This window comes from Python bivittatus, unplaced genomic scaffold (genome assembly GCF_059951505.1).
Source record: "Python bivittatus isolate LINGU-HERP-01145 unplaced genomic scaffold, Pbiv_v1 ctg000320_np1212, whole genome shotgun sequence".
In the NCBI taxonomy this organism is placed as follows: domain Eukaryota; kingdom Metazoa; phylum Chordata; class Lepidosauria; order Squamata; family Pythonidae; genus Python; species Python bivittatus.
Genome location: NW_028277052.1, coordinates 4,339,215 through 4,353,964, shown reverse-complemented (window position 1 = coordinate 4,353,964; position 14,750 = coordinate 4,339,215). Strand labels below are relative to the sequence as shown.

The 14,750-nt window shown below is 42.3% G+C and overlaps 1 protein-coding gene across 1 annotated transcript in view; it reads right to left on the bottom strand.

Annotated features, from left to right (window-relative positions):
- The window catches only part of GRIK4 (glutamate ionotropic receptor kainate type subunit 4), a 194,179-nt gene that overhangs the window by 19,007 nt on the left and 160,422 nt on the right, over positions 1-14,750 (bottom strand). Inside the window, exons 13-14 of the mRNA XM_015891537.3 lie at positions 6,177-6,290; positions 1,722-1,831 (exon numbers count right to left, since the gene is read on the bottom strand). Coding sequence (XP_015747023.1) covers positions 1,722-1,831; positions 6,177-6,290 — 224 coding nt within the window. The remainder of the gene's footprint in view (positions 1-1,721; positions 1,832-6,176; positions 6,291-14,750) is intronic.

Genomic DNA, 14,750 nt, shown 5'->3' with positions numbered 1-14,750 from the left:
ACGTTGTACACCTGCTCCTTTGGCAAAATGCTGCCTTGTCCTTTACAGGCTTCCCCCCAATTCCTAGGCCTGAGAACCACCTATCCACAGTACCTCCATCTTATTGAACCTCCATTTTTTGGCCTACTTCTAATCCATCATTCCTTCCAGATAACCGACAAGCACCTGTACATCCTCCTCTAATTCAGTGGACAGGAGGGATAGAACTGATAATTAGCATATTGGTGACACAATACGACAATATTCCAGATGGATCCCTGCCCAGTGGCTTTATAAAGATAATGAACAAGATGGGAGAAAAATAGAACCCCATGGGATGCTTCAATGGGGTCCACTGGAACTCCCCCATTGCCATTTTCTGACTTCAAGTCCCTTGTTTAACTCCAATGAGGCCATCAGTCAGGGCAACCAAGGCTGTTTCTCTGCTGTGTCCAGGCTGGTAATCAGACTAAAATGGATCTACATAATTGGCTTCTTCCAAAAATGCTTGTAGTCAGATAGCCACCTTCCAGTCCTGGCTGGATGGCTGTCTAAATCCTCAGTCACATCATGGCACAGAACTTCATTCCACCATATGAACAAGGACTAACCAGTCCTTGGACCCACCGTTAGGTTTTCCCTACTCGATCTTAACAGCCCCAACAGAAAATAATCTAGAGAATAGGTAGCTGGTCTGATCTCCACAAGGGCCTTGCCTGTGTTTTCAGAGTGCAATTCTGAGTTGGGTGGCCTTATACATTTTTTAAAAGATTTTTTTAATCTTGTCTATTGTTTTTATAAATAACTCAAGGCAGCGAACATACCTAATACACCTCCCTCCTATTTTCCCCACAACAACCACCCTGTGAGGTGAATTGGGCTAAGAGAGAGGGACTGGCCCAAAGTCACCCAGCTTTCATTCCTAAGGTGAGACAAGAATCCTTCACCACTAGACCAAACTGGCTCTCTTTGAATTTGAATGAATAATTGAACAAATAACTAAATTAAATTGATCCCACAAATTCTACTGTAAACGTGGAGTTTCCTTTGGTCGATCTTGACTTCTAGTGAGTAAATGGACATATCCATGTAGTTTTCCTTGGCTACAATATGGAAGCAGGATGTCATTTCCTTTCAGGTATACTAGCTATAGCTCCAAGATTTTCTGACGATCTCACATATAGTCCTAGTTCATGTCCAATCCCACATCATCTAGCTGGTCCCAAAACAATCAGGCTAGACTGGAAAGTTGAAAAAACATTCCGCCAAAAGGCAACAGCATGATGCATCCATATTGTTACTAGGAAAACTGAAGGTTGAGTGTAGTTGTTAAGGTGCTGGGCTAGGACCAGGGAGATTTAGATTCAAGTTCACCCCCAGCCAAGGAAACTCTGAGCTGATCACTGTTTCTCAGTCCAACCTACCTCGCTGAGTTGTTGTGGGGAAAAGTAGGAGGAAGCACTATGTATGCCACCTTGAGCTCCTGAAGGAAAGGTAGGATAAGAAATAAATAGAGGAGTTGAACTCAGCTCAAGGGAGTCTCCTGATGACATCCTGCAAGAACTGTGGTGTTTCCTGGAGCTGACTGGAAAGTCAATAGACATAAACATCCTCTCCATTCATCCCTCATCAACAATGGACAAAGCAACCCACATTAGATTCCTCCATGTAGTTCTTAGAAGCTGCCAGTAAGTGTCACTGTGAGGATAGGGAATAGACATAGAATGAAAAGTTAACTGTACCGGGCCACCAAGAAGAGGACACAGCTCACTGCAAGGTAGGCAAGTAACATGAAGAGCCAAACCCCAGGAGAAAACGGATCCAGAAAAGAGAAATAGCCAGGCTTGCGCCCCTAAGACAGAGATAATAATAATAATAACCACCACAGTTCAATTCTATACCTTTTATACATGCTCTATAACACACTCCTGTAACAAGGGTTGTACAGAATAACAAATTACAAGACAAAGACTGAGTCTGCAGAACATGCTAGGCTAAAACAGGTAGGCTAGATTAGGTTAGGTTGGGTAGTTTGTGATTCAATATGTTCTGGTAACCCATCTACCATGTGTATTGTCTATCACAAGTACTGTATGGTTTTTTGTTGTTCCCAATAAAGCTATGGGAACAAGTCCAGCTTAGATGGACACCCAGTCAAGGTTGCTCTCCATTTTCCACGAACCATCTTTACTTTGAATCCTGAATCTCTACTTGTTTTTCTGTCTTCCAGGGATTCCCTTTCCTATTACTGATCTTCAACATCTGCAGGCAAATGTTCTAGGAAAGGGGAATTTTGCAAGAACCAGCTTCTTTCTCTGGAATTGATCTCCCAAGTCATAGCTGTTCAGTGACAACCCTATTGCAAACTAAGGTCTGAAGCCAGATGCAAGGTGGAAGAGACAACTGCTTCAGGTTGAAGATGCCTGAAACTTCAGGACTGTGGTAGTTAACATGTACAGCATATTTTCTTCTGACCTATGCTAGCAGGAAGATGGCTTATGTCATACAGGGCTAACGTTTCCATAAATCATCTTCCCCACTGGCCCAGAGAACGATGGATTTTGTGTCATGCTATGTATGCAAATAAATAGAATCATCATTATCACACAGTGCAATAGCATCTCTTAAAACCAACAAGCTTAAAACCTTGTCTAAAAGCATCCATTCCATGACAAATTGTTACATAAATTGTCTGAATCCAGAGGAAAAAAGAGGGCATTTTAGGATACGTGGAGTTCAAACAAGAGAAAAAGAAAATTAGTTCTAACACAACTTTTGTACTTATCCACCCCCAATATTGGTTGGGCTTTGAAAATAATGGAAAACAGCGTACCTTGAAATACACAGGTTTAGATTGGAAGTCAAGCTGAAAATCTTCCATTAAAAGACTGTCTAAACCTGCCTACCCCACCCCCTCTCTGTGCCCTTCAGTTGGGAAGTTCAACTGAGCAAGCATTTGCTATTGTCGGTTTTACACCCAAAGAGAACACAGAACAAAACAGCAAATGCAACTACACTCAGTGTTTTCTACTGATGTGACTACATAAAGACTCTACATCCAGGTAGCATTGTAAAATTAGTAATTGCACAACTGCCCTGGTGCATGTTCTCCCACATTAAAAATACATATTCCTTTCGTGTATAAGTAGCAGATCATGTCCTATCAAGCTCAGACCTTTCACTCTTACTATAATTTTCTACTGCCAAGAGCTTTTGGCATAAGGGAGCTTGAAAAAAAAAGTGATATGGTTCCTTCTTATCCATCAGAAGCCTATTAGCTTTCCCCCACTTTGAAGGGTTGCCCATTTAGACCATGCCCTAGGAAGAAGGTAATAAGTTTGTTAAACTGGAATATCCCTTCAAGTGAACCTACAGAAAGGCCATGGAAAAATTCACTGTTTGGAAAATACAGCAACAGTATCATCTCCTCTCCCACCATCTCACTGTGGACAACAGACACCAAACACACGAGTCCAAAGGCCCTATTTAATTACTCCACTCCACAATATTCCATTAGTTTGAATGGGGAGAGGAACGAGGCAGTGTTTTTACAGCAGGTCAACAGCTAGACCTCCCATTAGAGTCCCTGTGTCAGAAATCCACACTTGATTAAATTGCAACACATGAAATTGAGAAAAATGACAGGCCCATTTGAACCTGCCATTTTTGGTTATTTGTGATAAAGCCGATGTGTGTGGAACAGGGTACGGGCAAGCTGGGTCTGAGAGTTTCGGGAAAGAAATGATAGATGATGTCTACAGAGGAAGCAAAATGTCACCTGAGTGGGGAGGGGAAAGAGATGGGGAGATGGCACTTGAACAGGCAGGAAATGTATTTGTAGTTATCTGTTAGGAAATGTCTGATGGAAACCATAGATTAACACAATGTCAGCTGTACTTTTCCATGCTGGAAAATGAAGGGAAGAGGCACAGATGGGCTTTCAGTTCTGTTTTCATCTGCTGTGCAAAGCAGATCTTTACAGGAAGACTACTGTAATGAGTTTTCAAGCCTTCTATTGTTAAATAAATATTTACTCTTTTAATTACTAACTGCCGCACTGCTTTTATACAGTGTACAAGTGCTAAGCAATAGGATTCTTCTCCCAAACCCACAGAGAGTTTACAGAGGGACTCTACTGAGCTGACTTTGGGGAGGTAATATGAAGAACAGAAAGGGAAAGGAAAACAATATGCTAATCTCTAAATTTGAGCTCTAGGGGATTCCAACAGAACCTATTGTTTCCTTCCTATAATATGGCAGAACATTTTTTTTAAAAAAACGGTTGACCCTGGAAAGTCCCAAGACGCAAAGACTGCCTCCTATCTGCTTGGAAGGACACACTCCTGTTCCAAACTACTGAAAAGACTCAATTTAGCAATTCTTTACTTTCTTTCTAGAGACAGGCTTTTAAAAAAATAAAATAAAAATAAAAGAGAAAACATGGATATAACATTCTGCTCAAAATCACACTTGGAAGGGACAGAGTTCAGCGGTAGATATGCCACAAGAGCTGGTAGATCATATTGTTTAGGGGCAATCACCAAATGTTTCAATGAAGGTTCCACCACCGTAAACAAAACCCCTTGTCCTACGCTTGGCCAATTTGCAAATGCTTTTCTGCCATTTGGTTGATGGCATATTACAGGGAGGGAAGGGAGTTGCCCTCCCTTTCTGGAGAAAAAGTATTTTCTACTAGCAGGTGTGGGAGAGGCAGATACCCAACTGGCATACGTTTCCTGGAAAAACTGAGAAGAAAACGAGGAAAGTCATGGAGCTGAACTGCTCCATAGGTGGATTCTGTGTGTTTGTGTTGTGAGTCTTGGTGGGTCTGTTGCATTCTTCTCTCAGACAGATCAGGTTTTACTGGGCTGCAGGGCTGAGGCCAACTAATAGGATGGCACAATAGGATCAGGCAAGGAAAATCCTACCTAAGGGGAATTGAATTTATAAGCTTCCTTTTCTTTTTCTGCCTTTTTTCTCAGTCTACCTTTTTTCCCCCCAAGGTAAGCCTGTTGTTGTTGTTGTTGTTGTTTAAAAAAACTTTTCTTTGAGTGAGGAAATTACTGCTTTCTTTTCTCACCTAGGCACACCTCAATCCAAGGGCAAAGACAGGATTAACATCCATTTAGATTCTGTGTGTGTCTGACAATATTTTGGTCATCTGATTTTGCACAGGGATTAGAGAGAGCAACTCACCAGGCTGGGCTAAAATACCATTATTGTTCAGAGTTGCCATCTGACTTGTGGGCTCATTTGTCTAAATGCCTTTCACCCACTTGTCTCCCTGATGGAGAAATGTGGGAGTTCTAGTCTCATAAAACTGGAAGCCATCTTGCTGGGAAGGCTGCCTAAGGACTTGCAAATGACCATTTCAATAGGACCATGTGGGGTAAAAGCTGAAGTTCTGAGAAACGCTTGCACATTTGTTAATGAGCATCGTCCAAGAATGCAGCTTTGTAGAAGGTAGGAAGCCCTTCTATCAATGAATCACATTCTTCTGAAGGTAATCAAAACACTTTCTTCCTTCTCCTTCTCTACTCAGCTAACTGCTGGAAGGAGAATAGATAACTCCTAGAAGGGAATTCTCCACACTGCCTTGCAAGGGGCAGAATTAATATGTCATAGAATAGGAGATTCATTATTGCTATTCTTACAAAAGTTACCATTAAAGGTAACTTTACCCACAAAAGGTAAAGGTACTGTTGAGTTGAGCTAGACTCCTGGCAACTATCAGGAGATTATTCTGATTTTCCAGTTTAGCCTGCAGCCTTGGTGTGTGCAGGTGATCTCCCATCCAAGTACTAATCAGGGCTGACCCTGCTTAGCTTTTCTTATAAATCAGCCAAGGGTGAATTAGATACTGCCACCTGCTTTGATATTCCACTACAAAATCTAATTTCTGATCATGAGTTTCATAATTAGGGTAATTTCTAATTTTCCCATAATGTTAATTTTTTAAAAAAATGACAATATCTGGCAAAGTATAAAAAGTCTCCTGACCAATTTTTGGCCTCATAAAATATTCAACTTGAGTTAATTCTGATATTTTAAATAATATCAGAAGAATGCCTTTAAACACTAAGAAAACAAGAAGGGGTGGGTTTTTTTGTAGACAAATCATCACCACGGTTGCTCTGTAGAACACTTGCATGCAGATATCCTTCAAAGTGCAAACTCATTTAAAAGATATATCTTACCAGGTGAACGCGATAGAGAATGCTGATCCCCAGAGTCATGAAAGGCTTTGAGAAATCAATCACCTTCTCTCGCTCTGCTGTAATGGTCAGGCCAGCCACTGCCAAATCAGCTTTCTGAAAAAGAAGCACAGAGAGAAGATCAATACCTGTTGCTCAAATGGGGTCTGGGGAGGTGGTGAAGAAATCCGACATGGCTGATCTCTAAAGAATTATTCTCTTGGAAGTTTTGCCTTAGGAAGATGGAACGGAGCGACGCCAGTGAAAGATGTCCTTTACAGTATTGGTTCTGTGTGTGTGTGTGTGTGGAGAGAGACAGACAAAAACAGAGATAGGCACATTTCACAAATGTCTTATGAGCAAAATGAAACTGAAAGAAGCAACTGACTCAAGGTCACAGCCTGGGATCCTTAATTAGAGAGCTCTGAGTTGAAGGCAAGTTGGCTCCTAAGTTTCCCCAGGGTTCATTCTTCAAAGCAGCTATTCCGGTAAAATCTACAGTGGAGAAGAAGTTCCCACAAACAATCAGAACTCACATTCCTGATTCTGGAGGGTGTAGCCCAATCTTTTCTTTTTGGACCTTGGAGACTCCTTCTCTGGTCTGTTGGGAACAATCAAGCTAAGCTTCTATTCCACCAACCAAAAGGACACACCAGACATTCCACCCCAATCGCAGGTGAGCATGCAATTTACAAGCAGTTTCCCCCAGGAAATGAGCCTCCACTCCTGCCTCTTTCTGCACAGCTATGGAAGTCGCTAATCATTGGAACAAAAATCTCAAATCCTTGTTCTATGTCCTGCAATACAGGTGCATAGCATGAAGAGATCATGGAATAATCGCGGAAATGATAATGCAAAGTGCATTATTCCATGTCAGTGGGGGAGAATAATATACTTCTCTTGTTAAATAAGATCAAACCTTTCTCCAGTCCCAAAGCCAATAGAGCAAGAATGGATAGGAGACATCTTCTCTTTCTATGTGCTGGGCTGTTCCTATTTCAACAACACTATCTTTGTACTTTCAGGAAGCTAAGCAGAAGGTTAAACATGTTTTCCCCTTGTCACCTGCAATCTGAAAAGGTATGCTGTATTACCAATGGCAACACTCTTTAACTAGGTGTCCTTTAGTGGTGGTGGGGCCACAATTCCCACAATTTTCAGCAAATTATCTTCTGCTGTATATGTACATCAAGCCTATGGGAAGCTGGTATCACACTGAGAACCAGTACAATGTAATGGTTAAGGTGCTGGACAAGGGCTGGGGAAACCCTAGTTTATAGTAAGTCACCTTCAGCCATAAAAACATCCTGGATGATTTTTCGCTGGTCACTTTCAACCATTCTACTTTGTAGGGTTGTTCTTTTATGTAAAAACTGGGAAAGAGAGTGCTACAGTGGGGCAAAAAAAGTATTTAGTCAGCCACCAATTGTGCAAGTTCTCCCACTTAAAAAGATGAGAGAGGCCTGTAATTTTCATCATAGGTATACCTCAACTATGAGAGACAAAATGGGGGAAAAAATCCAGAAAATCACATTATCTGATTTTTAAAGAATTTATTTGCAAATCATGGTGGAAAATAAGTATTTGGTCAATATCAAAAGTTCATCTCAATACTTTGTTATATATCCTTTGTTGGCAATGACAGAGGTCAAACGATGGCTGGTGTGGGTCTTCCAGGCTGTGTGGCTGTGTTCTGGAAGTTTTGTTTCCTAACGTTTCGCCAGCACCTGTGACCAGTATCTTCAGAGTGCAGGAGCACAGACACTGCAGACTACAGCAATCAGAAAAATCTGCAGTAGCTGAACATGCTCTCAAGCACACTGGGCACAAAATCCTATTTGAAAACACAGAGATACTGGACAACACCAACAGCCACTATACCAGGCTATACCGGGAAGCCATTGAGATTCACAAACACCAGCACAATTTCAATAAAAAAGAGGAGAGTCTAAAAATCAACAAAACCTGGCTACCAATCCTGAAAAATACAGCCTGCAAAAGATCAACGAACTCAGCTCAACCACCAGGATATGTGAACAGTTCACACAATGAACTTGTTAATCACCCCCAGCAGCCCCTCGTTAACAATTCAATAGAAGAAAAAACCCTGCCTAATCCCCAGGAAGATACACAGAGATTCTGACACCAAAACAAGCAGCCACTCAGTAACCCCCCCCACAAACCCAATCCCCCCCTTCCCCCCCCCCAGATCTCTATAAATACCCACAAAAGGGTCACATCACCCTGGGCACAGAGAGAACTGCTCCTGTCTGTGCTCCTGCACTCTGAAGATGCCGGTCACAGGTGCTGGTGAAACGTTAGAAAACAAAACTTCCAGAACACGGCCACACAGCCCGGAAGACCCACACCAGCCATCATATGCCGGCCGTGAAAGCCTTCGACAATACACAGAGGTCAAACGTTTTCTGTGAGTCTTCACAAGGTTTTCACACACTGTTGCTGGTATTTTGGCCCATTCCTCCATGCAGATCTCCTCTAGAGCAGTGATGTTTTGGGGCTGTCGCTGGGCAACACGGACTTTCAACTCCCTCCAAAGGTTTTCCATGGGGTTGAGATCTGGAGACTGGCTAGGCCACTCCAGGACCTTGAAATGCTTCTTACGAAGTCACTCCTTCGTTGCCCGGGCAGTGTGTTTGGGATCATTGTCATGCTGAAAGACCCAGCCACGTTTCATTTTCAATGCCCTTGCTGATGGAAGGAGGTGTTCACTCAAAATCTCACGATACATGGCGCCATTCATTCTTTCCTTTACACGGATCAGTTGTCCTGGTCCCTTTGCAGAAAAACAGCCCCAAAGCATGATGTTTCCACCCCCATGCTTCACAGTAGGTGTTCTTTGGATGCAACTCAGCATTCTCTCTCCTCTAAACACAACGAGTTGAGTTTAGACCAAAACATTCTACTTTGGTTTCATCTGACCATATGACATTCTCCCAATCCTCTTCTGGATCATCCAAATGCTCTCTAGCAAACTTCAGACGGGCCCAGACATGTACTGGCTTAAGCAGGGGGACACGTCTGACACTGCAGGATTTGAGTCCCTGGCAGCATAGTGTGTTACTGATGGTAGCCTTTGTTACTTTGGTCCCAGCTCTCTGCAGGTCATTCACTAGGTTGCTCCGTGTGGTTCTGGGATTTTTGCTCACTGTTCTTGTGATCATTTTGACCCCACGGGGTGAGATCTTGCGTGGAGCCCCAGATCAAGGGAGATTATCAGTGGTCTTGTATGTCTTCCATTTTCTAATTATTGCTCCCACAGTTGATTTCTTCACACCAAGCTGCTTGCCTATTGCAGATTCAATCTTCCCAGCCTGGTGCAGGTCTACAATTTTGTTTCTGGTGTCCTTCGACAGCTCTTTGATCTTGGCCATAGTGGAGTTTGGAGTGTGACTGTTTGAGGTTGTGGACAGGTGTCTTTTATACTGATAACAAGGTCAAACAGGTGCCATTACTACAGGTAACGAGTGGAGGACAGAGGAGCCTCTTAAAGAAGTAGTTACAGGTCTGTGAGAGCCAGACATCTTGCTTGTTTGTAGGTGACCAAATACTTATTTTCCACCATGATTTGCAAATAAATTCTTTAAAAATCAGACAATGTGATTTTCTGGATTTTTTTTCTCATTTTGTCTCTCATAGTTGAGGTATACCTATGATGAAAATTACAGGCCTCTCTCATCTTTTTAAGTGGGAGAAATTGCACAATTGGTGGCAGACTAAATACTTTTTTGCCCCACTGTATGTATGTCATCTTGAGTTACTGAAGAAAAAGCAGGATGGAAGTTCAATAAAAAATAACAACAACCCTGAAATGTGTGTGTAGGGAGCTCTCCATGGTCCTGATTCAGGGCTCCATTCCTCGAAGATCATGTCTTTCCAGGAACGAAGCCACAATATATCACCCCTGGCATTTTGCAAATGGAAGCCCATCTGCAACACCTTTAGTTAAAAGGACATAGCTTCAGAAACAGCCATAAACAAATGACAGTCCTTCTTCCTTTCTTTGGGTTCAAATGGAGGTGGAAACACTGCAGCCTCGATAAGAAATAAGAGCGAACCATGCCATGCTGCAGATTAATTTTTTGGTAACTGGTTTATGTAACTTGGATAAGGATTTTCATTTTAAATATGACTTTTGTCACTAGTGGTCTTATTTTATGTTATGGAATTGTGTGTGTGTGTGTGTGTGTGTGTGTGTGTGTATAAGGAAGCCTGAACAGCAGCAAGCTGCCATTGGTACCATTGGTATTATTTCCAAGGTAGGAGGCTGTTGCACTGCTTCTGAAAATTATCTGCAAATCTTGTCCTTTATACCTACAGGCTGGTAGGTTCCCTGTTGTAGAGAAACTTGGAACTTGTAGAAACAACAAATAGGGATTTGTCATTCATGATTCACAACCCAAGTTGCAAACCTGTGACAAGTAGGTTGCAGGCCAGGTTATCTTGTGATGTTGGATATTCAGTTCTGCTGTAAATGTAACATAATGCATCAATTCTGCCATCTGTCTGTCTGTCTGTCTCTCTCAATTGATATGGCCACCCATCTATCTATTCTCAATTAAAAAACAACCAGGAACAACAACAATCACACTTGGGGTGTCTCATAGCCCACACAGGCGTTTCCCCAAAGGCAGGTTCACCTGGCATCCTAGCCCATGGGAAGAAGCTGGTTTTCAATGTCTTAAAAAAGGTTGGCAGAGTCAGAGATATCCAAATCTTGGAAGGTATCCTGTTCCATAAGGAGGATGCTGTGACAGAGAAGGCACACTTCCTGGGTCCCATCAGGTGACACTCTTTGAAAGAAAGGATGAGAATGCCACTCTCTCAGATCCTGTGGGATGGGCAGAAATAATTGAAGACAGGTGGTCCCCTAAATAACCTGGCCATGTGCCATGCATGGCTTTATAGGTTGCACCTTGAATTATACCTGGATTATATACCTTGAATTATACCTGGAAGCCCATGAGCTATTTCAGCTCATGAAGTAGAGGTGTTGCATGAGCATACTGAGATATGCTCTTAACTATTCACCCAGCTGCATTCTGGACCAGCTGTATCTTCCACATGATCTTCAAGGGCAGCTCTAAATAGAGCATAATACAATAATCCAGATAGGAGATGGCCCAAGCATGAGGGACTGTGAGTAGGGTCTCCCATTCTAGGAATGGGTGCAATTGGTGCACAAGGCAGATCTGTGCAATGGCCCTCCAAACCACAGCTGCCACCTGCTCTTTAAGCAGGAGCTCAGAGTCTAGGAGGACTATTGCACTCCAGTTTCATTGGGGAGTGCTGCCCAATCCAGAACCAAAGATGGTAGGACCCCAAAGCCACAGCTACTCACTCTTGTTAGAAGCCTGTTCCTCCCCATCCAGACCCTGGCAGACACTTAGAAAAGGAAGAACCTTGAGAGCATCACTTGGTTGGCCCAGAGTAAACCTGTGTAAGTGGGTATCATCAGCATACTGATCATACCTGACATGGTACCATCGGATGACCTCACCCAGCACCTTCATGTAGATGTGAAACAGGAAGGGAGTAGAGCTTGTGGAACCCTTAGGTCTAGACTTCTTTCCCTGACCAATACTGACTGGAACTGATGCTGGAGGAAAGAGGAGAATCACTACAACACTGTGCCTCTTACACCTAACCCCCTGAAGCAGTCCCCAAGACTACCATGATCAATAGTATCAAAAATCACCAAGAGATCAAGGAGGGCCTAGATGGATGCACCACCACCACCCCACTTCTGCCAGAGATTATCAACAAGTGCAATCCATGTTGTTTCATTGCTATACCCAGGCCTGAATCCTGATTGAAAGGGGTCCAAATAACCTGCTTCTTCCAAGGCCCTCTGAAGCTACAGTCCCACCACTTTTTCAACCTGCATCCATAAGGTAAAAAGAATGAAATAGGAGCAATAACACCATTTATAATCCTGAAAGGCTTCTCCACTCTTCTCCTTGTTGTAGAAAAACCTTGGTGCCTTATTAAGTCCTATTTAGTGTTCATGAAATTGAGGTGGCTTATATTATTTCAGAAGTCAGCCTCTCCCTGTGTCTGTGCAGATAAAATATTACTTTTCAGCATCTCCATCAAGAACAATAAACAGGTATATTGGTGCACTGAGACCCCACACAAAGAAATCTTATGCAGCCTTTTATCCTTTAGCCCTTGAGTACATAAGCCAAAGCAGCAGATTTTTCTTCTGCTAGAGAAAAAATGATTCTTCTACAGGGTCAGAATATTTGTATGGATACTAAAGACAGGAGGTCACCCCCTCAATTTGTGTGTGTAGTTAAAATCTCTAAAATCATGGGATATGCTACCATTGGCAGCTTCTGAACCTCTGACTCAGTATGCTTTTTGGAAAATACAAGATAGATTACAGAAGCACACAGGTAGAATCAACACTTAAACTATAATGGCATGGTTTACTCTGATGGATTGAAGTCCTGCCACTAATGAAACCTGCCAAATTTAGACACCTTTTTAAGTTCTCCTTAATTCAAGGAAAGCTCTGTTTGGTGAAAACCACAGAGAGACTCAGTTCTACAGAGTTTACTCCTGAATTAAAGGCACAGACCCTATTCAATTACTAATAACGATCTACAGAAAAGAATGGAGCAGCTCTTACGCTTTCTTCAGACATTTTAAGGCCAGTAGCCTATTTTCAGAAAATGTAAGTTGACACATCAATCATATCCACAGAAGATTACAGTTTTGCTATTATGTTTAATATCACAAATGATTCACAAAGGGCCTTGATATTAATGTGAATTCTCTGGGGAACTGGGGGTGGGATGCCAACATAAATTTAGCTTGCCATGAATGTGCTTGTAAAACTAGAGATCAATATTAGAAGTAATGTTCTTAAGAAAAGGGCATTGTCAAAGCATAAACCACTAGGGAGGGCCCCTAAACTGAGATTTCCAGCAATAAAAATCCATTGATCGTCCACTGTGCTCCCAATGGTCTGTTTGAATGGTGAGTCTACCTAACTGAGATCTGGGGTCCAAGGGCACCCAAGATTGATGTCCCAGCAAACTGCCTGTCTATTCAACCTCCAAGGACTAATCCCTACCAACAGAGACTTATGCTATCAGGATCTATGAAGTCTGCCTCTTAGAGCTTACTCCTGGGCCTGAAATGATGTTGTGCTGGCTAAGAATGATAGGGGTTGTAGTCACATTTGAAAGCACTAGGTATAACAAGGCAAAGCTATTTCATTCCTCTGCTTGGTTCCTGATTCTTTTTTGGTCTCTGTTTTTTGTTGGCTGCTCTGGGACTTTGTCCCCTTCCTCTTCAGGACCACAGATCTGCTTCTGGCCTTCTTAGAGTTATGGGGAAGTCCAGTCCTTACTGAGACCCCACACAAGGTTTAGGGCTACCTTTACATGGTGGAATCTGCATGTTCACCAGAGAGCAGCTGAAATAGAAAGTGTATACTTCTCTTTTGGGAACGATAGGTGTTATTTTTAGTTTTCTTTTCCTAAGCTCATAGTTTCTTGGTCCAAAGATTGGTTTGTTTATTTTTTTTGGCTTCCTTGTTTGTGATTTGATTGTTGTTGTGAGCCACCCAGAGTTGTGCTTTACAAGATGAACAGCCATATATAAATATTTTAAACAATAAATATATAAATGTAAATATTCTGGAGCATCTATATCTCCAGATGCTTCCCAGTCAGAAGCTTACTTCAGTTAGAACAAAACCCTGCCTGTATCAAAAGATCTCCTGAGCATGATCCACTCAGTTTTCATTAAAAGTTGATGTTGTCTCTGGTTCGGAAAGCTTGCTCAGTAAATGCCTGGGTCCCAACAGAATTCTTACTATGAGCAAAGGCTAACCTCCATTGGCTTGGCAGTGAAGCACACTTTAAATTAAAATTCAAGGAGTGCCCCCTTTTGTACTAAATTAATCCAGTAGAGTGGCTGATGGGGTGAGTTTTTATTCTACTGGTGGAAAATGCTGTTTGATGATATTCAAAATGGTAGGCTGCAACTTGGTAAGAGAAGATTTGCTAAGTAGGAATCTAACCACAGTCAGCACCACTCCTGGGCTGCTGCAGCTGTTTAGGTAACTCCTGCCAAGTTACACAGAGAAATGTTGTCCAAAACATCTGTGGGAGTTGGAAAAGGAATTTTGTCAGAGACTAGAGGTGATCAGAACCAAAAGCTTCTGTCTCATTAGTCTTTCCAAGACTGGAACAAAGTTGACTCTCATGTTACAATTGTGCCTAAGAGAATGGGAGGAAAAGAACACGACAAAGAAACGGTGCCATTTCATCCCTTAAAGAAGACGAACACGTGAGTCTATACTTTACTCCTGTATCAAAGGAATTGTTGATACATAATCAACAATTATGTACATCAATGGGTACATAAGCTGCTAGCCTCTCCCCCCCCAAAAAAAGCACAGAAAGAGCTTTACACAGCGCTTCCCACAAATGGAGTTGGTTTCTAATCTGAGCCGTGCAAAAGTGGGTTAGACGAATTCTTAGCTCAGAAAGAAGTTCTCTTAAGCACTGTGGAGCTTCCATCTTTTGAGACAATCATCTCAAA